The sequence below is a fragment of the Alligator mississippiensis genome, chromosome 9 (assembly GCF_030867095.1).
Source record: "Alligator mississippiensis isolate rAllMis1 chromosome 9, rAllMis1, whole genome shotgun sequence".
Taxonomy (NCBI): domain Eukaryota; kingdom Metazoa; phylum Chordata; order Crocodylia; family Alligatoridae; genus Alligator; species Alligator mississippiensis.
The window spans coordinates 16,152,186-16,176,884 of NC_081832.1; the positions used below are offsets into that span (position 1 = coordinate 16,152,186).

At 46.5% G+C, this 24,699-nt stretch overlaps 1 protein-coding gene across 2 annotated transcripts in view; it reads left to right on the forward strand.

Moving 5' to 3' along the window:
• Window positions 1-24,699, forward strand: part of GDAP1L1 (ganglioside induced differentiation associated protein 1 like 1) — a 43,993-nt gene that overhangs the window by 12,282 nt on the left and 7,012 nt on the right. For both annotated transcript variants that reach the window (XM_006275227.4, XM_019484564.2), the window contains exons 3-5: window positions 5,908-6,081; window positions 19,896-19,993; window positions 20,758-20,872. In XM_006275227.4, the coding sequence (XP_006275289.1) occupies window positions 5,908-6,081; window positions 19,896-19,993; window positions 20,758-20,872 (387 nt within the window). The remainder of the gene's footprint in view (window positions 1-5,907; window positions 6,082-19,895; window positions 19,994-20,757; window positions 20,873-24,699) is intronic.

Sequence of the window (24,699 nt, forward strand, 5' to 3'; positions counted from 1 at the left end):
AGTATGATGCCCGGGAGGGAAGGGCACCAAGAACCCATGCAGTTGGTTTAGGGTGTATCGCCACTACTATGAGCACAGGTCATGTAGACAAACCCAGGCTAGTTTGGGTACTGGCAGCAGCATAGGCATAGAACGGAAGTCAGTGCAGGCTGCAAAGGCTGCCCAAAAAGCTGGGTGAACACTCAGGCAGTTGACCTTCACTGAGCAGCTTTGGCTTTGACTGCAGTGCACATAAAGAGATTTAATGGCCTGGCAAAGGTCAGCAGCACAGGGCTCCAACTTGCCCAGAAGCCTGCAGCTCTTCTCCTTAGATGTGTGTAGAAAGAGAAATTGCACCTGTGGTGAGCTGTTGAGTCCGCATTGCAGCCCCGATTCCTGCCTGAGGACCCGTTTGTAAATCATCAGTTTGGGGAAAAAAAAAAAAGATGCGAGTGGCAGCTGTCATGGGATGCCCAAGATAGGCGTCAGCTGAGAAATGAGGGTATGTATTTTTGTTTTTGGTTGAATCTACTGCTGGGGAACAAATTGGGACTTCTGGTGCTGGAGGGTGAATCTTTTGCTTTACTCAGAGGTAGCCTGGTTAGTGGCAGGGCCCCTGCCCTCCCCCTGACACCTGGCCAAGGTGTCACACCCCAGAGTGCTGTGAACCAGGGTGTGAGGTGAGAGCTGCAGGTGACAGGTCTCCAGCACTTCCCCAAAATTTCTTTTTTCAGTGTTTTCCCTCATTTTTCAGAGCTAGCAAGTTCAGGGCTGTCAGACCAGGACAATCAAGCTGGAACACTTCAAAAGCAGGAGGGGGAAGTAAGTCTGACTGTGGCATCACAAAACCTGTCACCTCAGGAGGGGAGAAATGTCAGAACTTGCCTTAAAATAGATTCCAAACAAGGGCAATTTGGAAGCTTAGCTTCTGTCCTCTCCCAGAACCCAGCTCCTTTCTTCCAGAGCTGATATTCAGATGCAGAACATTTCTCCACTGACAGTGAGGCTTTAATTTGGGTTTAGCAGAATGGGCTGGCCTCTGTTGAATCCCCAGAGCTTCACAAACAGATGTAGAGGGAGACCTTGCTGCCCCCTCCCAGCTCCTCCTGAAAGGGGGTTATTGCTTTTGTACCAGAAAGCAGCCCAGAATTGTCCAATGACGGGCCACAGCCATGAGCTGTTATCTGTTTCATTCTTGCAATTCCCCTTTATTTTAAATCCCCACAGTGCCACTGTATGTGTATGATTTTACATGGTCTACTCTCCATTAGGGTTACACATGCAAAAATGCAGGCAGAAGGTAGCCTAGCATATGTGATAGCAGCCTGTCACTAGCAAGAGGCATCAACTAAGCCTTTCAGATGAAACAGCTCCCAAAGATAGATATTTATAGATCTTGGGAGTCCCCAGACAAAGGTTAGAAGGGAGAGACTGAGAAGTTATGTCGGCTCCAATGATATTATAGACGTGACTTTTTGAAACATATGCACAATTGTATGTCGAAGTTGCAGACGCATTACCTGAAAATTCACTCGTATTTTGGGTAGTTGGCAGAGCAGTGGTACCTTATAGGCTAATTCAGAGAGACACAAGCTTTCATAAACAACAAGCTTACTTCTTCAGATACTGTAATGATGATGACATTATTGAAGGCATAAAACATCTGTGTTTAGCTGAAAGGGATCCCGGTTCATAGGTGACTACTGAGCAGTAGCATTATTTTTCATATTAAATATGTGCTTATGGTTGCACATATAGTTCCATGGCTTCAGAAAAGTTTTCTTTCCTTCCCCAAATAAATAAGCAAATTGAAAAAATAAATGCTTCATTTTCATAGGACATAGGAGTGAGGGGCTGAAGGGGATCTCCTGGGCCAGGCAGTCAGGTCTACTGTGTCCTCTTCACATTTTTGAGCGAGTTGCTTAAAACGTGAAGTGGCTCAACCTGAATATTTTTCTTTTATTGTGGATACTGGAAATTAAAATGTTTGCTTTGTGACCTCCCAAAAAGTTGAAGAATTTTCTTTTTAACGAGCCTCCCCCAGTTTGCAATGATCTCTCTCTGCTGGCCTTAAATAGCATGCTTCATCACAGTCCTCCTTTTTGTGTCCTTATGGCAAGGTATTTATAACTTTGTGACAAGGTATTTAGCCAGATTTGTTGGAATCTGACAAGGTGGTGCCATGAGCACTTTTGCTATGGCCTACAAACTTGTGACCTCCGGGCTGTCAACCAGCAGTTTTTCCTGCCCAAGTGCAGGGGGGGCTGGACCCGATGGTCTGCAGGGTCCCTTCTAGCCCCTGACATCTATGAAACCATGCACCTTAGCACCCACACCACAGTGATGCTTCAATGCCTAGTTTCCACAGTGAATGTATACTCTGCACCTGCCAGAGTTGCACCCCTTGTGTGAACAGCTGCTCACCTAGAAGTATGTGGGGCTTTTTTGTAATTCAGTTAATAATACACTTCCCTGAGAAGTGCTACTGTGAAGGTACCTGGGAAGGTTAGGCAGACTCAGCTGGGAGGGTCAGTGGTATTAGCTATATTAACAAATTTCACAATAATCTCCAGACTACATTAGCCATAGAGAGGATTGCAGCAAAGCCAGATCTTTGAAGATGAAATAAGTCACTCACTCGATAAAAATGTGTCATTCCTGCAAATGCCCTTTACAATAAATTCTTATAGGGCTTCATTTTATCCAAGGTTTGAAGCATAATTTAGCTCCATTACTTACCAGCAAAGGTTACATATGCCATAGCATCAGCAACACTCAGGCCAATCACATAAAGCTGATTCAGTGTGCAAAAGGTGGAGTAAGAGCTATTTTAGTGAGCTAATGCCTCCAACACCAGCTGAAGGATGTAGTCACTGAATACCCTTGCTCAAAGAGACAGCTGTTCTGAATGTGTTGGATTCCAGCACTGGAAGTTCAGCATGAACTGATAGGATACTGGCCAGGAGCCACATGGAAGGAGTGTGTACACTACAGGTTCATTATTATTATTTCATTCAGTGGGTGGTTTCTCTCAATGAAAAGCCCCAGTTCTGGGCTGGGATCTGCTCCTTTGCTTTTGGTACAGAAGCAGCACAGAAATCAACAAACAGCTCCTGAGGGGCCGTCAGCCCCAAAACAGTGTCCTTAGCACCCACAAAAATTTTTCACATCAGCTCAAGCCGCAGCAGTGCTGGAGCCCAATTCAACCTGAATAACTTTAATGTAACCAACTCAGGGAAACCGGGGATGGAGATGCCTCATTTAGCTCCATCTGGATCCATCCCTGGGGGCCAAGGCATAATTGTTCCCTCCAGCACGTTTACGAGTTCTTTATACAGTCTAGATTTATAGACTTCTGTGGAAGAGGCAGTTCACCTACGTCTCAAGATAAGCCTGTCTCCTTGCTGCTAGTGGCACTTACCCAGTCCACCTCACAGGGAGGCTGAGAAGTCTAATTAGCTAGTATCTGATCTGTGCTCCACGATACAGAGCACTTTTGATGTGCTACCTGCTCCTATTTCCTTCCTAAGCCTGATCCTCTTTCCAGTGTGAAGACGTACTATAGAGAGAGCCCTGGTCTGGGTCCTGGGTTCAGACATTCCCATAGAATTCAGTGCAAGTTTGCTGAAAGAAGAGCTGAGAAAACACTGAAAGGAGCCCTTGAGGCCCCCTTATACAGGTATACAAGTATGTGCTGGTGCCACAGAGCCATGCTGGTATCCACAGTGAGTTTTACACGAGACGGGGCAGGCACAAACCCAGCCCTTTACTTAGCTGTTGAGAATCCCGCATTCAGAAGTATTAAGGTTTGCAAGGCAACAACCAGCCCTGCCAATTCACTGGTGCTGTGTCCAGATGGAAATTACTCTGTGGGTACTGGCAGCTGCTACATGGCCTGTACCAGAATAATTGGCCAATGCTACCACTTTGATAAAAAGACATTTCAGGTCTGATCCTGTAGTTCTTTTTCCTATTGATTTCAATAGAGCTACATGCCATTAGCAGGACTGTTAGCTCAAGTCCTTAATTAAGAAGAACCAATAGCCAATGTTAACAAAATCTCTCTGTAGATAATTACTTTAACCCAGATCAAGACACGGGCTCATTGAAACTTGGGAAGTCAGCTCTGTACTGCAGACAGCATATGGACAACATGGCTAACAGAGTCCCCTGTGGTAAATTCACTCATTGCCTATTAGAAGCTATCTGCAAAAGCCATAAACATTTGTGTGTCTATAAAAACAGCCCATATATTATCGGGGGGGAGAAAACATTCCTTATTCTGGCATCCTCCTTTCAGTATTTTTAGCAATGCAGGGGGTTGGACTAGATGACCTACTGAGGTCCCTTCCAATGCTAATTTTTTATGATTCTGTATAATAAAATGAGTGACACAAACTGTCACCTGAAGCTTGTATTACCCATGTGGAAAGAACCAGCAGAAACAAACCCATAAATGGTGAAGTTACTAAATATCGAAACAAAAGCTGGAGGAACCACAACTAGCTTAGAAACTATTTCCAGACTGCAGAGGAGCAGTGGCCTTATGGTTACTGCACTGAATTGGCGCTCAGGAGATCTCAGCCTGATTCCTGGCTCTGCCAGTCTTTCTGTCAGGGCCTGGCAAAGTCACTTAGGATGCCCAAGATAACTGGTACCAACCACCATAGATTCAGTGGGTCCCTTAACTTGTTAGGTTCTTCAGAGCCTTAATCTCTCTGGGCTTCATTTTCCAGCTGCAAAATGGGAATCCTTTTTTTCCTCAGAGGCAAGACAAACATTTTTTTTTTTGGTGAGGTGCTCAAGGGTTGAACCTTTCCCACAGATGGAAGTTTCAGGCTCTGAAAGACTGATTTCCAAAAAAACCCCAGAAGCAAAGGCCTGCAGGCAAAGATGCATGTTCAACTGTGTGCCTAATCTGTGCACACAATAATCAAGAGGGAACAGCATGTCTATTTGCATGTGATTGCATATGCATTCACAGTAATTACCTGTGAATGCATGCCAGTGCAAACAGTCTAGCCCATGACAAATTTGAAAAACAGGCAAAAAACCTGCATTTTTTTAATAAGAAAAGGATCTTAAAATTTGTCAGTGAAGAAGCCAGCAAGCAGAGCGTTGTCAGAGCTGGGGTGATGACACAATTCATAATGCAGCCCCAGCTGCTCTTTTGGTATCTATTGTGCTGAAATATGAAGATGTAAAGCTCTATGTAAGTGCTAAATATTGTGGTTGTTATTAAGTGTTATGACTCTGGGTGTTGGACAATGCAAAAATTAGCATAAAGCTAAAGCAGACGTATTGGCTCAGAAGTGGCACTTGTCCAAGGCAAGGGTACTGATTAGCTGAGAGATTCTACCTGGAATAGAGAGCACTGTAAAATATGTCTGCTGCCTACATATGCAGAGGACTGAGAAAATACCCCGCAGATGCCGAGAGATGCTTTGAGTTCAGTGTTTTTTGCTAGGAAAAAAATGGAGCTCCTGTTGTTTGAATGAAACAACTACCAGAAACCCAGTGGCAGCTCCAAAGTACACACTAACTATGGAAACCAGGCACTGAACTGTCATGCTCCATGTGCAGCGCACTGTACATGAGCAAGGCACACAGTCATTATGCAAGCAGGGACAGCAGATCCCAGAGCAGGATTACTTGACTGACAAGATGACTTGGATTTGATCCCTGGGGTCACTTCACTTGAACTTCAACTTTCTGGGAAACCATTTGAACTGATAGTTTCATGGCTATTCCCATCTCCTATCAGAATTGGCATGGGCTAGGCATGAAGTGGTGTCATAAAACAGGAACTAATAAAAGCCACTCCAGATTAATCTTTGCCAGCCCATGGCCCAAAGACAGTCAAGCCAGATGGGGACAGGCTGCTACTGTTTACGGTAACCCATGCTGCCATGTGCTTCTGCATTTCAGAAAATGTCGCCCAGCTGATCCCTGAACCGGGGAGCCTTCTCCACTCCAGAGTGATGCAGTACAGAGAGATCCTGGACTCGCTGCCAATGGATGCCTACACTCATGGCTGCATCCTCCACCCTGAGCTCACCATGGACTCCATGATTCCAAAGTACGCTACAGCTGAGATCCGCAGTAAGTGGCTAACTTTAGCAGGGCTGCCAAGGGTTAGTCAACAGCACAGCAGTGCATGACATCTATCTACTTATTTATGTGTTTATTTATGCAACCTCCACAGCAACAGGCTGCTGTGGATCTTCATTTGATAACCCTAAGGCAGAGCAGACACAGATAGCAGCCCTTCTTCTCTCCAGGTCTCCTGCACATCACGTGACCAAACCCCACCTTGAACAGCTTCAACCTTCCCTCAGTGCCTGCACAAGCAGATCTGTGTTGGGTCCAGGAGATAATAATAAAGAGACTCTTTTCTGTGATGACCAGGAGATAGTTTAGGGAGGCCCAAAAAGCAATCTGACCCCCCGTGCTGTGTCTTGGCATCCTTGAGAGCAAATGTCTGATGCTACTTGGACTCCCTCCTACATATTACTTTGTCTTTCCAGGGAACTCAGCTCCTAATGTTCATTCTCATTAGTTCAAAGCCTTTCTGTCCAAGTTCCTCATTTATGCAGTCAACCACATTTTACACTGTTTCCCTCCCTAGAGTGGAAAATAGGTCTCTTGAAACAATGAAAATCTTTCCACCATTTTGAAAATCAGAGTCTTTCTTCGCTTCTGTGAATCAGCTTTTAACCATTCCTCAGGGGTTACAGCTGCAACTGGTCCAGTTTTTCCCCAAGAAACATTTTCCAGTGGAAGATGCTATTTCATTGGCATCAGAACTTTCTGTGGGAACAAAGTTCATTTTGATAACATTTTGTTTCCCAAACCAAAGCATTTGGAAATGTTGATGCATTCTGTTTTGATGTTCCCAGAATGGGATGCTTTGATTTTTCATTTTGAAAGGGCTTTCCATTTCATGAATTTTATTTTCAACAAAAAAAATATTTAAACAGTCAAAACCAAAAACTTCAGTGTTTCACCTGACCTGAATACTTCATCACTAGTTCAGCTCTTAACCTCTCATTTAGATGAAGAATGAAAACAAATGTTTTCAGGTTTGCAGCAGAAGGTTAAACTTCACAGTGGAATTCATGTGCCACCAAATCATAGTGTGGTTTTTTTCCCCCATCCTCTTAATTTCTGTCATTAGATCTCTCTCCCTCTCATCTACACTTTCTTTTGCTGCCTGCTTTTTCATGGACTCATTCGTCTACTCTCACTCTCCCTGTTTCTCACCACTCTCACTCTCCCTGGTTTTTTTCACTCTCTTTCTTCCCCTACCTACCACTGAGCTTTTTTAAAATATTATTTTCAATCATTGAAAGGTTATAAGAGGAAGACTGTCCAGGGATTGAATTACAAACACGGGATGAATTGGCATAAGACACTGTACTTGACCTTCGAGCATTCATGAAAGATTGACGATGCTTAATTTAACTCAGTGGCAAAGATTCCTCGTAAAGTGTAGTTCAAATCTGGAAAGTGACTTTGTCAGAATGACATGTGTCTTGTCTCTCAATAACTCTGGAGCAAAATGGCTCCAGTTAGAAGAGCAAACATTTTTACCTTCTGCAAGTGCAGCCTGGGATCTGAAAGTCAGGCTGGGCTCATATATCACAGGCTGTCCTCATATGAGCTTCCCATCTCTGCCTGACCATGAGTGCCTCGGTGCCCTCACCTCCTCTTCCTGGGACTTCAAAATCTTCTCTTTTCCATCCTTCTTGAAGTTCCTTCATGGTGTCATAGGAACTTTCCACCTGCTTTTCATCCCCAAGATGTGCTTTAAACACACAGACTGTATGAGCAAGTGCAGGAGCACAGACTCCTGATGCAAATAACTGATTCAAACACACCGGACTAAATTCTGCTCTCAGTGGAGTTAATTTCAATCCAGAAAAAAAGTTAACAGGTGAGAGCCCAAGCTGATGACGTTTACACTGGAAAGGGACAAGCTGATGCTTTATGGCAGAACTGTTGGGAAACACAGGAATATTCTGTCCTTTGGGAGTGAAATGAAAGACAGAGGTGGGGCATGAAGAAGCAAGGAAGCATAAAGTGCCTCTCCATGCAGGGACACAGCTCTGTGAGAACTAAATACAACTTTAATGAGGTTATTCTATGTTTACCCTGAGGTAATTAAGAAAAGCATTTAGCCAATAATCACTGTATCTAAACAAACATGCAAATGTAAAGATTCAATTAGGCAGGACCCTCTTTCTGAACATGTGGTTGCTTCTGTCCAGATCATCCTGCCTCCAATAAGTGCAGTGATTCAGATACAGCTATTTCCAGTGCACAAAACACTGTTGTTATTGAGTTCCATACCCTCCCATGCTCCTTTCTGACTCACTTTATTACCATCGAGCGATGCCAAAGTACAGAAAAACAGTTTATGGCCCAGAGAAGCAGACTTGGTGGCTTCTTTCCCAAACTGTTTTAAAGGAGGGGTTTTGCAAGAGCTGGGCACATCTATTAATGGTACTTCACTCTGCAGCTGTGTTGTTGGTACCAACGTCTTAAGCTGCTGTCTTAATACAGAGGTCAGAGGAGACAGCTGGATTGCAGCCATGCATGTTGTGTTGAGGTCACCCAGGGTAGTCAGGTCCAAGGACAAATGGTAACAGCAATCTTAGTAGGGAGAATCTAGCCCAGCTATGTATGTTACTATTATTTCCTGCAATAGCACCAGGCAGGACTGTACTTGCTGCTGTAGAAACATACAGAGAACTTGGCCCCAGAAGACATCTCAGTCTAATTTACAGCAAGATACAACAAGAGATTATAAGAAAACAAAGGAAGGGTGGACAAGGGACAGGGATATGGTTTTACCCAGACCTGTTGAGTACATGTCTTAATTATTCCTACTGATTCAGTGTCAATAGGCCACATAATACAATAACTTGGAGCCAAATTCCATTTTCTCTTGCACTGGAAATCCAGTGACTTTCCTGGACATAATCCAGGCAGTGGGTTTTGACCCAAGCTGTCTTTCAAATACCCCAGCCTTGAAGAACTGTGGCCATATTTACGTGTGTCACTACCCAGGGTTGGCAAGGGAAGGGAAGGGGGCTTTCCTGGGCAGTGTCTTTATAACACAGACCTTGTAGAGCAGGGGTGGGTAATTATTTGGGCTAGAGGACCACTTAGGGAGTTTTGGTGAGCTGTTGTGGGCCAGGTCAGCACCTGGCCCCCACCACCCCACAACAGCTCACCAAAACTCCCCAAGCGGCTCGACCCTGGGGCCTTAGGACAGAGCCCCACACTGGCCCCACACTGTGATGATGGGGTCTCCATGGACACTGGCTCAGGACCCATGGAAACAGGGTGCACTTGGCTGGGCAGATGGGAGGGGGCCATGGGCGGGAAGGGAGCGGTATCTGGGTGTGGGACAGAAGGGTGGGGCTGGGATCAGGATCAGGGTCAGGACTGCAGGCAGCGCCATGCACGGAGTAGATTACAGCTCTGCCTTGGGCCCATGTTATCACTGCCCCACAATCCCAGTCCCAGCCCTACCTGCCCATCTTGCTCCAGGATGCTGCTCCATGCCCAGCCATGGCCACCCGACCAAGTGTGCCCTGCCCGAGTCGGTCCTGGGCCAGTCTCCATGGAGACACCACCCACCCACTCCATCAGGTGCCCACAGCAGTGGGTGCAAGGTGGACAGGCTGGGGTGCCTGGGCAGTGAGGCCAGGTTTGGTGGCAGAGACTGGCAGCAGCAGCTGGAAGGAGCTGCTGCTACAGGGTTGCCAGGAAGTGAGTCTGGCCACCATGCCACCCAGCCCCATTGTGTGCCTGGGGGCGGTGGGACTGCTTATGTATGCCCAGGCTGCCCACCGTGTGTGGGCCGGGCAGGGCTGAGGAACCCACTGCGGACTGGATAAAATCACTTGGTGAGCCTGATTCTGCCCACCCCCATTGCAGAGCCTAGGCTGTGTGTGGATGAAACGAGAGGTGTGTGCGCAACACTTTAAAAGCGGGCTAAGTGCTTTTGCACCACTTTAATGGTGTCGGTGTTTGCACGCCTCAGCAGTGTATTGCACATTAATTCCAGCCACTGTAGGAAACTCGGCACCTTAAATGACTTGGGGTGCAGCAAACTAAAACTCCTTCGACTCCCCCCCGGAGCCTGCCTGCCTGAGCTGCGCAGGGCCCCGGTGTTTCCCTCCATGGCTGCACTGTCCCCGGGACCACCCAAGCCAGATGCCTGTGGATGGGTGCCGCCTGGTGGGGGGCCCACTGCTGCTGTGGAGGGAAGCACCAGGCCCCCCACCCCTGCAGCCCAGGGACCTCTCTGCCCACTGGCAGCTCACCCTTCCCTCCCCACGGGAGGCAGGTAAGTCAGCGGGGTGTGTGCATGACATAGGGGTTTAATCAGCCCTAAATTGAAGTGGTGTTTTTTAAAACCCAGCACTTCAATTTAGGGCCCTCGTTCCATCTACACATACCACTACTAGATGCTATTTCCAACCTGGTGTAAGCAAGCACGTCAGCAAAGCTACATATCACTTTCCCTAGAGCACACTGCATTCAACATGCTTTCTGAAGAGACTGCTTTAGAACTGCTTTGTCTACAATGCTTGGCTTCATTATGACTTTTTTTGCCAATCTCTCTTTCTACAGCTCCTCTAGGCCTCCTTTAACCAACCCACCATGCAATGGTCACATGCCTTACATACTCCCCCACCCTCCATGGAGCATTCTCTTAGCCAATTTATTGCATCAGTCTGTTTACATCTGCATAGCATTTAATGAGTTACACTTTCTCTTCTTATTTGTTGAAGGTCATACATCATACATCCTGACTAATTCTTTTAGCTGGAATCATTTTCTCAAGACCCACAGTCCAGACTGATCTGTTCTTGCCTTGGTTCATGCTCCTGCTGGGACTCTCTTCTGTTATTTTCGTTTAACATCTGATGCATGGTTGACTCTTGACTCACTCTTCCTTTCAGAGATTTTCTTCTCCTGAAATGCCAGGGGCTTTGCATGCCAAGTTAAGCAGCCTCATATATGCTACTATATTGTCCCGTGATAGATGAGGTTTGCTGCCAGTGGACTGGTTTTCTCCCTTTGCCTGCAAGTGCAGTGAAGCAGCTAGAATTGCAGTGAGAATCCCAGAAGGTAAAATTCTCACCCCAGTAAAGTCAAGACAAGCTTTGCCATTGACTTCAAAAGGACCAGGATTTATCCCAAGAGGCACAGCATGCACGTGACAGCAGAGAGCCATTACACCCTCCTCTTGAGCGAGAAAGGCGACGTGCTGGCGGTTTGGCAGGCAGGTTTCTGCAAATGAAAAGCTGTTTTTTAAAAAGGGATCATTTGAGAACTCTAAATGGCAAATGAGGAGTTTTGCAGTTTCAAGGCCTCGAGTTAATGTAACCTACTCCTGGCAGTCATCCCAGGCTGATGCTGGCATCTCTTACAGAGATCTCTAACACTTAGACACAGCCAAGCCCCATTTTGAGCCACTAGGAAGAATAGAAACAGGTTTATACTCCTGCAGAGATTCACCCAGAGTCAGGTGAATTATGTCACATCCCTGGGGCCTCTCTCTCAAGTTTTAGATGCTTTTTCCATTTTACCCATCTTCTTTTCCTATGGATCCCCAGTTACCTCCTTTCCTATTGAGTTTCCTCACAAGCACTCCTAATGATCAGCGGATGAGGTGGTCTTATTGTTTTCCTACACTAGTTCTGTATGTCAAGACATTTGAAATCTAGATTGTGTGTGTGTGTGTGTGTATATATATGTGCGTCCACGTGCACACATGTACATGCGTGGGTGTACACACACACATATTACTGCCTTTTACCAAAGGCAACAGCAAATAAGACCTCTGTCCAGGGAGCTGGACTAGAGGACCCCTGAAGTCCCTTTCAACCCTGTTCTGTGATTTTACCTATCAGGCCTACTTACCCACATAGCAGCCTTTTTCAGTAGTCAAACAAGTTTCTCCGCTTCATCTCGTGTTGTCTTCCACATACTCATTCAGGGTCTGTCTACCCTGAGTGCCAAGCAGCCTAAGGGAGGAATCATGAACAACGCATGCCCCCAGCAGCTGGGGGGGCACAGCAGCGGCAGGAGCATGGCGGTGGTGTGAGCGCGTTGGTGGTAAGCAGGAGCTCCCACAGATGCTGCTGGCACTGCTGGCAGTGGAGGGTGGTGAGTGCTGACCAGGGGTCGGCAGCTACCCACAGACACTGCTGGTGGTGTCAGCAGCGGAGGGGTGAAGGGGGTGGCGAGTGGCGAGTACCTGCTGTCAGCAAAGTCTTTTTGTAGGGGGTGCAACGCCATGCTCAGGGGGTGCACGTGCACTCACATGCACCCTCTATGCATCACCCCTGGGAGGAATTAGAATGACCACCTATCCCTAATTGGGGGGGGGACAGTCCTGAAATAGGAACGTCAAGTCCCGGTCCCAGGCTGCATGACTCAGGGACAGTATTTGTCCCAGATTCACACTATCATGCAGGGATCTGGGTTTTCCATTCACCATGGAAAAACACAGGAAACGGTGGGTTTCTCCTTGCAAACTGGCAGAGTTCCAGCCATGGCAAGGTGCCCTCCCTCCATCCAGTGGCAGTGGGGGCAGTAGTGTGGAGTTTTGCCCCCCACTGCTGCTGGGTGGGCAGGGGGTGCTCAGCCAGCACAAGGCTCCTGGGGGAAGGGCAACAGGGTGAGGAGCCCTGAGCCCACAGACGCCAGTTCGCATCCTTTGCTGGTCTGCTCAGCTCTGCTCTGGCCATATCACCGGTGGGAGGGGAGGGGAAGGTTGTGGGGGGCGGCAGCATGTGTCTTGCCTTTCCATTTTGAAAAGATAGTCAGCCTAGGAGGATCACATTTGAACACACCCCATACATCCACAGCTTCACCCCCATTTCTGGTGAGGTACATGATCGGGAGCCGGTGGATATGGCATGCTTGAAACAGCCATCTCTGGGACCACCAGGAATGCAATGTAAATATATCTTAATTGATCATTATTATTTATTTCTAGTGTGGTAGTGCCTAAGAGCCCACTGATGGGCCAGGGCATCCTGTTACTGGGCACTGCCCAGATGCAGAACAGTAGAAACACTTCCTGTCCCAAACACTTACCATCCTACTGTTCATGAAGACTGTGCTCTTTGCCCTTTGCTGGGTATATGTGAATAGTCAATGACCACGCTGCTGGGGAGCAACAGCTTTACGTAGGGAAGGCGGCAGAGCATTTCCTTACTGACGTGTGCCTAACTGGTATTCTCAGGTAGAGCTCACAACTAGAACCTGACAGAAGTGGAAGGGCAGTGTGGGGCTTTTTGGGCTGGAGCAAATAAATTGCTCCCTTGTCAAGAGGCTTAGTACCAATGGGACAGAAAAACAGAAAGGACAGTGTGTGTGTGTGTGTGTGTGTGTGTGTGTGTGTGTGTGTGTGTGAGCAGACAAGGTTCCTTGGGTGAATTTGATATCTTTTATTAGACCAACCCAAATGGTTGGAGAATAGTTATTAAGCAAGCTTTCGGGTTCAAAAACCCTTCGTCAGGCTAAGGAAGCGTCAGCAGTTGGCGTGCGCTCTTCCTGGATGGAATGAAAAGTAAAGAAGCCAGGGGCTGGGCTGGGCTGGGCTGGGGAGTCAGTTGCCAGGCAGATTATAATGTATCAAAAATCCAATGTCTGTTTAGTCCATGATCTCTAGTATCCAGGAGGTTGATGAAATGGAGCTCATAGGCTCATGTCTGGGAAGTGTTGTGTAAATTTCCCTTGAGGATCAGGACTGAGAGATTGGAGAGAGAGTGGCCCTCCTGTGAGAAATGTGCCCCCACCGGTAATTGAGTGTTTCTGTCTTTGATAGATTTCCGGTGTGCGTTCATTCTGGTGCGCAGTTGTTGTTTGGTCTCTCCTACATATTTTCCAACAGGGCACTTGGTACATTGGATGAGATGTATTACATTTCTGGAGGTGCAGCTGTAAGATCCAGGGATGCTGCTGGCTCTGTTGTGGGGTGTAGTAATATAATAGTGGGGGTGGTGGAGATGTGGGGGCAGGTTTTGCATTTCTTGTCCTGGCAGGGTCTGGATCCTTTTGGTGTGTTCTGGACTTGAGGAAGTTTGCTTCTGGTGATGAGGTTGGCGAGATTCAGTGCTTGTTTGAAGGCTAGGATGGGTGGCTCTGGGAAGATCTTTTTAAGAATAGGGTCTCTTTCTAATATGGATTGCAATTTTTTGAGGATTTTCCGTACAGGTTCAAGGGAGGGGTGATACGTCATAACCAGCGGTGTGCGATTTGTGGGGGTTTTTCTTCTGTACTGCAGCAGTTCTTCACGTGGTATCTGGGTGGCTCTTTCAAACGTGTGATCTACCTCTCTGGAGGAGTGTCCTTGCTGGGTGAAAGCCTTTTTAAGATTGGTGAGGTGGCAATCCCAGGTGTTCTCTTCAGTACAGATGCGGTGGTATCTGAGGGCTTGGCTGTATATCACAGCTTTTTTGGTGTGTTTCGGGTGATTGCTGGTTCTGTGCAGATATGTGTGTTGGTCTCTGGGTTTCTTGTATACTGTGGTCTGTATTTTACCCTTCTGGATACTGATCCTTGTGTCTAAAAAGGAGATGTTGGTGCTGGAGTATGCTAAAGAAAGTCAGATGGAGGGACGGTGACTGTTGAATTTCTGATGGAACTCAATCAGAGATTGCAGGTTCTCACTCCAAATGATGAAGATGTCATCGATGTATCTTAGGTATAGTAAGGGTTTGATGGTGCAGTTCTTGAGGAAGTCTTCTTCCAGGTGGCTCATAAAAAGGTTGGCATACTGTGGGGCATTTTAGTGCCCATAGCTGTTCCCATCATCTGGAGGAAGTGTTGATTATTAAAAGTTAAATTGTTGTGTGTGAGGGTGAAGTGTATAAGCTCAGTAATATCTTTGGGTCTGTATTCTGGGTTGTAATCTTGTTCCTGTAGATATGTAAGGCAGGCTTGGATGCCATCCTGGTGTGGGATGTTGGTATATAGGCTGGTAACGTCCATGGTGGCTAGGGGTGTGTTGCTGGGAAGGTGGTCTATGTTTTTAAGTTTCTGTAGCAAGTCTGTAGTGTCTTGGATAAAACTTGCTCTGTGGGTGACAAGCGGTTTTAGGATGGATTCGACAAAACTTGATATTTCCTCAGTTAGTGTCCCATGGTTGGATATGATAGGTCTGCCAGGGTTCCCTTGTTTGTGGATTTTAGGGAGCATGTAAAAAGTCCCCGGGTTAGGTAGCGTGGGGATCAAGGTCTGTAGTTTTTCTTGTAGTCTTGATGGAAATGATTTGATGGTATTGTTGAGTTTTTTGGTGAAAAGGGGAGTAGGATCTTCTTGTAGTTCTTTGTAGTAGGTGGTGTCAGAGAGTTGTCTCTTGGCTTCCTTTATGTAATCCTCATGGTTTAGGATGACTATGGCTCCTCCTTTGTCTGCTGGTTTTATTACCATTTGGTGGTTAGCTCTTAGAGATTCTATGGCCTTTTTCTCTGGTAGAGAGAGGTTGTTGTGGTGGCGCGTGTTGCTGATTATTTCATTGTTCATTCTTTCCCTGAAAGTAGTCAATGTAGCGGTCAAGGTTAGGGTTTCGTCCACTGCGAGGTGTCCAATCTGATGTTTTTTTGGGCTTTTTGGCATTGATCCTTTCCTGAATGTTGTCAGAGGACGAGTTGTTGTTGGGAGTGGGTTCAGTTTGGTCATGGAAATATTCTTTGAGGTGCAGGCATCAGAAGAATTCTTCTAGTTCTCCACATTGAAGTATTTTATTAGGGTATTTTTCTGGACAGAAATTTTGGCCTTTAGAAAGGACAGATTTTTCAGTTTTGGTAAGCGTGTGTGGAGAGATTGATAATATTTGTGGGTTGGTTGCTGCTTGCAGTTTCATCAAGTCTGAGGTTGGAAGGTCGTAAGGTGTTGGTGTTGTTCCTCTGATGGTTGTTTTGTGGCTGGGGAGCTTGTTCTTGGAGTAATTTGTTCCATTTCTTCTTTTTGTGTAGGATGAATGCTGTAGAAAGTTTTTTGTAGTCCCTTTGTATCCAATGTATATTGTCAGGGAACATGCATGGATTTCTATCTTTTAAGTTGTTGTAGTGTATGACGATTTCCTTCCTGAGTTGGTCTCTTTTGGAGTAGAGTAGGTGAAGTAGATGATTTCTAATTTTCTCTGAAGTTCTTCTGCATAGCTGTGCAGCATATTTGGAGTTGTGTGTAGTAGTCAGGGGATTGTAGATGTTTAGTCCTCAGGGAATGAAGTTGTGTTTCTTGCAAAAGCTTAGAAAATATATGTCGCTGTTGAGTCTGGCTTCTTTCTTGTTCACGTTGTACAGTTTCCACATGGATGCAAAAAGCACACCACTGAATGCTTTCAAGTCATTACCATTCTGATTCCAAACTCTGTGCCTGGGACATCACTCGCTCATTAGAGGGAGAGCTTCTCACTGCAGCACTGAATGATTACTCTTGGCTTAGGAGGGAGAGATACAGAATTTCCAAGGGAACCTTTGCAATCAGTAAAGTATTTGCTCAGCTCTATCAGTGTCCCTGCAATGGCTGCTTTGTATGCACACGGCAAATGAGAGCTGGACAGTTAAAGGAACCTGACACAATCTATTGATCTGCTAGAGATGAAGCTGCAGGCACCGTGATGTGCAGCAGCAAGTGTTCGGGAAAGCTTGAAAAAAACTGTGTGCTGGCAGATTGACTAGGATCCAGGGATGGAAATGAAGAGTTTAAAAGTATTTGAAACCCACTGGGCTGAGATGGATCTGCTTGGAGTCCATTACAGAACTTGCCCCTTTTGTTGCAGAGCTATCACTAAACTGACTGTTTAACAGCTGGTAAGTGCTTTAAAATGCAAATGCTTATTATAATTTCTTGGAAATTGCTGTGCCACATGGGGATGCAGGGCTGGGCTTGTGGCCCAAATTTAAGGTAGTCTGAACAAAAGATTCCTGAGATACAGCCCATCTCTCTACCTGCACACACCAAAAAGGGAAATGTAGCTTTCTTTTGGACACCTCTCAGCCTCAAACCAGAATCCTGCCCTGCCCTGTGCTAGGGGCAGCTGCAGTGACTGTTGCAGGGTCCCTTGCAGTGGGTTTCCTCAGTTCACACTGTGATAGAGGAGCAGTACCTAAGAAAAGATGAACCCCTTGATTTGGTGCTGAGTTATGTGGGTTGTGCAAGCAGAATAGCATGAAGGTCAGCTGTTGCTGTAGGGACCTGTAACATCCTGGTAGCATTCATAATAGGGCATCCTAGGCAGGGCTCATGCAGGTTCCAGAGGGACTCCTTAGAACAAAGGTCAACACATGGTAACATCTGCATCAAGGCTCAATTGTGCCGAGAAGGTGAAGTGTTCAAGTATAGGTCAGGCAGAGCCAGTCTGTGTCCCCACAAGCCCAGCCTTCATGCAAGGTTTGACCTAGATATGGGCTATTTCAGGGATATGGGCTATTTTCTTTCCCCACTCCATGTGCTGTGTCCTTACAGTGTTTTATATTTTCTGCAAGAAGAAAATAGAGTATCACCTTATCTGTCAGGGGCAGGCCCAGGCCAGCAATGTATCTAGACTTCTGGTGGCCCCGAGTGAACTTTTAGTATCAGGCCCCTCTTCGCCAGACATAATAATAATAATTTTAAAAGTACCATTTTCAGGCCCTCTTTCTGTCCAGGCCCCAGGCGGCCGCCCAGTTTGCCCATGCCTGTGTCCAGCCTTGGCACGGGCATTGCTCAAAGAGGTAGAAGGTAAGGCACCGCAGCAAGGCCAGAGTATAGCCAAACTGCAGTCCTGGACTTCCAGAGGTTCAAGTATTGCTACACTCAGTACTGGGGAGGTGGCATGGGAAAGGCACTGGCAGTCAACTGTAACTCTTTACGTGGTAAATTATGACTTCTCTTTCCCTGGACCATGAATGGTTGAGAATAAGTTGCAAGTGTAACCCCAGAACCTGCCTTTAGCAAAGTAAAGGGGAAATGTGCTGACTGCTCCATTCTTGCCTTGAGAAGAGGAGGATGGAGAGCTTTACCCATCACCTCGATCCTGATCTGCAGCACCCACTGCTGTTACAGCCTTAGCCTCCCCATACACAACTATCAGTGCCTTGAGGTCAAAGCCAATGCATCAGAACAGATCACAACTCCCTTCACTGGTCCATTCCTTGGCATTGGGCTGCTGACTGTACCCAAATCTGCCCTAGGACCTGCATACCCAGCAAGGTCCAACATTTCCCTCCCAGCAGGGTAAGGAGGATGTCTAAGGAAACTCCTTCTGGTCTGCAGCCCATTCCTCCCCCTGCAGCGCTGTGTTGGGTAAAGGTCACACTTTAGAACAGATAAACAATGGGGTGGTTTTGCCACCAATGGTGTTAATCGCTCTGGCTGTGCAGGGAATGAAGCGCAAGTGAGAGGCCGATTTATAGACTAGCCCTGCATCCTCCTGAGCTACTGATGTTGTGATAATTACCAATGATTATTTATGGGAGGTGCAGGGTGGTAAGGAGGAGGAATCAGTATGAATCACTTTATTCATGGGTTAGCCTGAAGGGTTATTAACTCCTTCAACCTCTTGAAAGTACTCTGCATCTCTAACTCTCAGGGTCAGGGTAGGGGGTGGGGCACTTGGCCATCTACACAGTGCAGTTGTTATACAAAACCCCTATGTTCCTGCCACATCCCCTAACCCTACTAGTTTCACTGGTAGCAGGGCCCTTCATGGTATAATAGATCTGCCTCTCCTTCTTGCTGACAGTGGAAAGTGTCCTCACCTCTAGTTTGAACCAGCCTGCTCTCTGATGAACCAATTGTTCTGATGAATCCACTGTTATGATTAATAGGCCAGATTTGGCTCTCAATCACACTGCTGTACATCTAGAGTAGTGGTATTGAAACCATCTGTATAAGTGAGAACACAGTTTTGTTCAGTGTAGTCTAGACTGCAAAAACCATCAACTTCCAAACTGGGAAGTAACCATCGGCTCCATATGGATTGGCTAATGCTTTGTGGAGACCACTGCCTATTACACTAATCAGCAACATCTCTGTTTCTTTGTCTTCTGCGTCTGTATTCATATGTTGTCTCTTGGCTTATGTTTAGATTGAAGGCTTTTTGAAGCAAGTAACAACTGACTTTTTGTTTTGGGTTTGTGTAGCACCTAGTACAGTGGAGTCCTACATGCTACTGTAATACAATTAATGAGCAATAATAATAATGGAACATAAAACATTATTAAAGTGCTTTCCAGAGTGCTTTGTAAGTTCTTGTCTGTCCACATAGCACCTTATATACAAACGATCTGCACTGCAAGGTGATTGAATACCTTAAAGGACTCATTTCAAACCATCTGGAATCAAAATTTACCCTCAGTCAAAATTCAGGGTTTTACTTCTCACCTTTTGAAGCTGTCTTTTTTTTTACTGTAAAATTAAGGCCCTTGCTGGTGTAAATTAACATTGTTCCATTGATTTCCCCCTGAGCCTCTCCAGATCACACTACCGAGGACCTGCCTTGCTAGTTTCACTAGAACTTGTAAGATCTCCTCTCTGGACAACTGTAGCTCTTGAGTCTACTTCTCCTCTTGCCCTGTCCCCATTTGGTGCACTGTTAAATCATGTCTGCCCTAGCTGGAAATGTAACATTGCTACCAAGAAACAGCTTCAAAAGTGAGTTATACGCTGAGCTAAATCCAGCTCTGGTGTTGAGGTAGTACAACTCTTATGGTTAAAACTCCAGTCACCTCTGTTAACACCAGGGCTCTCAGCAACTGAGGTGAAGATAATATTTTCATAGCCAGGCTTTTTTCACACAGTGCCTTTTCATCATCATCTTGGTTGACTGCAACCTTCCACCTACTATGAGAGAGCATGCAAAAGCTTCCCCAGCCTCTCTTTCTTTCTCTCATCAGGACATTTAGTTAATGCCAGCACAGAGCTGATGAAGTTGGACCATGATGATGAACCACAGCTATCAGAGCCATATCTTTCCAAACAGAAGAAACTCATGGTAAGGCCTTCATAGCAGCATTTTATTTCAAGGAAGAGGAGGGAGAATGGTATAGTCACAGGTACCCATTGCTAGGACTGGGATATTTACTGAGAACCTGGGAGAACATTTGGGTTTATAAGGTCCATTTTAAAGAGCTATTTCCTTGAAAATTATACCTGTGTCTGTATCAATGGGATTGGACTCACTGTGAGGGAATCCTGTGTGTTATTGCAGCTGGGATTCTACCTAGGAACCATGTAATCTGCAGGAAGCAGATCAGTTAGGGGGTCCCACAGCAGACCCTACTGATTCAGCCAGAGAGGTATCTGCTGAGCTGCTCTTATCTGGGTATTGCTTCCTCCAGGCCAAAGTGGTAAGATCTAAGATGAACAAGTCTCACATGGGAATTGTCTGCCCTTTGCTGAGCTCTTTGGAGCTGGGCTGAGTTGGTCTTCAGTGGAAACCACTTTGATTAGGATCTGACTTTAGCTAAGCTAATAGGAACTATACTTAGGCTAAAATAGAAGGCCCCTTTCCTTAGTTGAGTAGGTCTCTGCCAAGAGCCACTGTTTACACAGATAAATATTATCTCAAGAGAAACTAACAGACTCTGTTGGAAGCTGTCAAAACAGGTAGAAAATGAAGGGATTTGGAAGGTGCTGTAATGGTCCACATTTCCTTGGACTCATGTTCTAGTGCCACAAGCATTGGTCAGGAAAGAGCACGTGCTCCATGATGCTTCAGTGTCACTCATTCACTGTAGATCTCTGGCTTTCATTTAGGCCAAGATCTTGGAACACGACAATGTGAACTACTTGAAGAAAATCCTCGGCGAGCTGGGAATGGTGCTAGATCAGATTGAGGCTGAGTTGGAGAAGAGGAAACTCGAGTATCAAGGTAGGCATTAGGTCCCTTTGTGAGTATTTGCTACTGTGGGAGCCAGGAAATGTTGAAGAGCTGGCCCTGTACAGAGCCATGGCTTTGTAGCTCTGCGACATTCATATCCTCATTCAAATGTGAGGCATTCCCTTCTCTTCACGTGTAGACACCCTAATTCATGACCACTGAGTTGCTGATCCTATTACTCACTCCGGCATGGGCTAGGCAATTGCCATGGTTCATATAGTCACACCTGCCTGGACAGCCAGCTCCTTGTCTTAATTGAACACTTTTCAGTAGCACCATGGTTTTTAGTGTATTTCCTTGACCCACCACTCTACGGTGCTCCCTCTCTCCTGCTCCAGCCGGCAGCTGCCTGTAGCATATGTCATTCAATATTTGTTTTGGAAAAAAACCCATTCTATAGCAGCACTCCCAAGCCCAGGAATGGTCTTAAATAGATGTTAATGCTCAGAGGTACCTTTTGAGCACTATGCAATGTAGCACACAGGGGATTAATCCTCCAAATAAATGCTCCCCTCTGATCTCAGACACACTGGTTACATGTTCCCACATGTCCTTCCCTCCTCATTTTCATTCTGTTCACTGAGTGGTGACATCCCATAAGGAACTACCCCGGAAACCAGATGAACTCTCAGAGGTAGAGAAGCAGTTACACTCTTGCTGCTATGGTGAAATCTCAGTGGCGTGATTTGCCATGCACCAGCCATATCTGCTGCTCCAACCACCTCCCATCACTCGCATGTAAGATAGAAGCCAAATTCTTATGAGCGCTGTCCTGATGTTGCAGAATAATTCCTGAGAACATCAGTGGTGGGAATGAGCATATGGACCACTTCTGGCTTCGACCCTGCCCAAGTCCACCCAAAGAATCCTATATGGTGTATCAAATCAGACCAAACTTCTTAGGAGGAATGGCCAGTGAAGTCAGCCCAAGGATATATAGCTGAAGTAGAGGGAATGTTCCCGTCTTCTCCTGCAGTAGATGGGAAACAAGGAGTTCAGCTCAGAGAGGGGTTTAGAAATACAGCACTGCAAGACAAGGAGCTAAATAAGACTTTGCCCATGAGTTACGCAGCAGGGAGGCCTCTGCAGAAAGAGATTAAGCAGCCTTCACTGCTCAGGCAGTGGGGGATTAATGAATGGCTTTTTCTGCATAAAACACGACATTTCTAATAACTACTTGTCAATGTATTTTAGCATCAGCCTGTGCAGGCTTTGTATATGGTGCTGAAACTCATTAGCATTCATTTAACTGAAGAAGCTTCAGTTCACTCCCTGTCACTAGGGGATGGATAAAGTCACACAAAAAGGCCAAAGCGATACCAATTTGAGATGGAGTCAGCAATTATGAATGCCAACCACTGAAAAAAGTAGGGAGAAGGAAGGAAAAATATTCTTGGGCTGGCAAGTAGTGGCTTGGTTTTTCAGTGGTGCACAAAAGAGGTCTGTACAACTCTAGCTCTACTTTTCACCCCAAAATATTGTAAATGCAACACACACAACCTGCATCTAAAAACCCTTGAAGTGGTTGGACACTGACAGCCTTTGTCCCCCTGCTTTACCTGCGATAGGTTAGGGTGTTTTTGGTGCCTCTGGGCAATATGCCGTGTAATTTTGGAACAGGGTTGATTGGGTAGTTTAAGGAATAGGTTAAGCAAGGACTTGTATGGAATGATTGGGATAAGGATGATCCTGCCTAGAGCAGGTGGTTGGATTAGATCAGAGGTTCCCAACCACCAGGTCACAGCTGTGAAGTGTTGGCTGCTAAGTTGTCTGTCTGCCCAAGTTAAAGCTGAGCAGTGGGGCAGCCGGCTCTGTGCACCCCATTCTGCTCTCACCACCATGGCTGTGCCTGGCAAGGCACCACCCACACAGCAGATACTAGGGCCTGCACTAGGCCAGGCAGGACCCCCCAGCTCCACCCGTGGCTGGGAGCAGGGGGGGGTGGTGCAGACATGGAAATGCCCAAGGCAGAGGGTGGGGAGGCAGCGCAGCCCCTTCTTCCCAGGTGGCCCCAGCTGGGTCCTCCCGGGCCAAACTGCATAGCCCCTTGCCCTGCAGGGTCCCCTGATGCCCATGGCTGCAATGCCCCAACCTGATCCAATCCTCGCAACCTCCCCCCCACACCATAAAAATTAAATAAGTAAATTAGACTGCTTCTATATCCGGTCTACCAAAATTCGTTGAGCGAGTTTGCCGGTCCGCACTATAAAAAAGGTTGGGAACTACTGGATTGAATGAGCTCTGGAGGTCCCTTCCAGTGCTACTTTTCTATGAGTGCGATTTTCATGTCCAGAAACACCATTTATACATATGCTACTGGTGCTCAATTTTTGCATTCAAACAAAGCAATTAAATTAGGCTTGCACTTGCATATGGGCAGTCTTGGTCACCTATATTTAGTGTTTAGAGGCAGGAAAAACCTGTTCATAGTATAAACAATAGCTCTTTGCACTTCTGTAGTACCTTCCACTAATACATCCTATAAAGTGTGTCACAAATAGCAATGGACTCAGCCTCCCACCCTCTGCTAGGCAGGGAAACGGACTCTGAATCACTCTCCTGAAGTCACACAACAAATCACTGTCAGAGCCGGGGCTAGAACCCAAACCTAACAGCCTGTAAGTGGCTCTTACCACTGCAAAATATACATCCCAACATATTCACACTACTGGACACACTTCAGATGTCAGGTTTTTCTTCCCTGTCATTTTGTCTCCCTCTGGTTTTTCCAGTTCTGCTATTTTCATGGCAGCTCAGCCTCCTGTATCTGGGTTTCCAAAAGGCAGGCACTGCTGCCTGTCAGAAAGCTGCAGACTTCCTGAAAAGCAAGGATATTCCCAAGGACACATAGTGCGGCTCTGCTGGTTCCTCTTGAATGCTCTGTAATAAGGGTGGGGGCCATAGCAGGAGCTTACCATAAGCAGTAAGAAGAACCTGTCTGGCCACAGGGGCTTTGGGATGTAGGCAGTCCAGTCCCCCTGCTCTGGGAGAGCTCAGGGAATAGTAAATGGAAAAATCCTGTGTGCTGCGTAGAGATGGCTGGTGTTTTATGGCTAGTGCCTCAGATGTCAGCAGAAGAGAATAAAGATTTAATTAACAGTCAATCACAGGGAATGAAAGCCTGCTGAAGAGAAAGCAGTTGATTATTCAACAAGAGCAAATCAACCCAACAGGGTTCCCTTCCCAAATGAACCCTGGCATGGGAACAGAGGGAAGGCTTCAGCTGGAACTAAACTGCTGCACAGCAGAGAGGGGAGTGGAAGGCCGGATAGATGGACAACCACTGTCAGGATCTGTCCCTGGCTAGACTAATCCCCCTGGGCTGTAACTGCCAAGGAGGGGACTGCCTCCTCACTGCTAAAGGATCCCAAGGACTTCTCTAATAACATTTCACTTGGTACCTTCCCCTTCCATTGTGCTTCTCACCCTCACTCATCACATTTCACAGACACGCTGAGATTGCAAGTCCTTTGGGGCAGTGATATGGGCACTGCCTGTGTCTGGTGATGCGCTTGGCACACTCTCCCGTGCTCTGATGAAAGCTACAAGAAATAGGAACAGGGCTCCTGAGCAGTGTGACAAGCAGGGCTGGAGGGGCTCCAGACCCTTGTATCCCTGGGCTGGAGTGGAGCTCAGAACTAGTCAGTCATGCACCTGCAGCTGCCGTTGCTGCAGGGCAAGAGAGTGGGCTCTGGCTGGGCTGGGAGATGTGTCACTCCCAGGGCAAAGGAGGCAGGCAGACTCCATAAGCACTAAGATCAACCCTGGGGGATCGGAATTAAGCAAAGCCCCTTAGTCACTTCAGATGTGTAGCATGA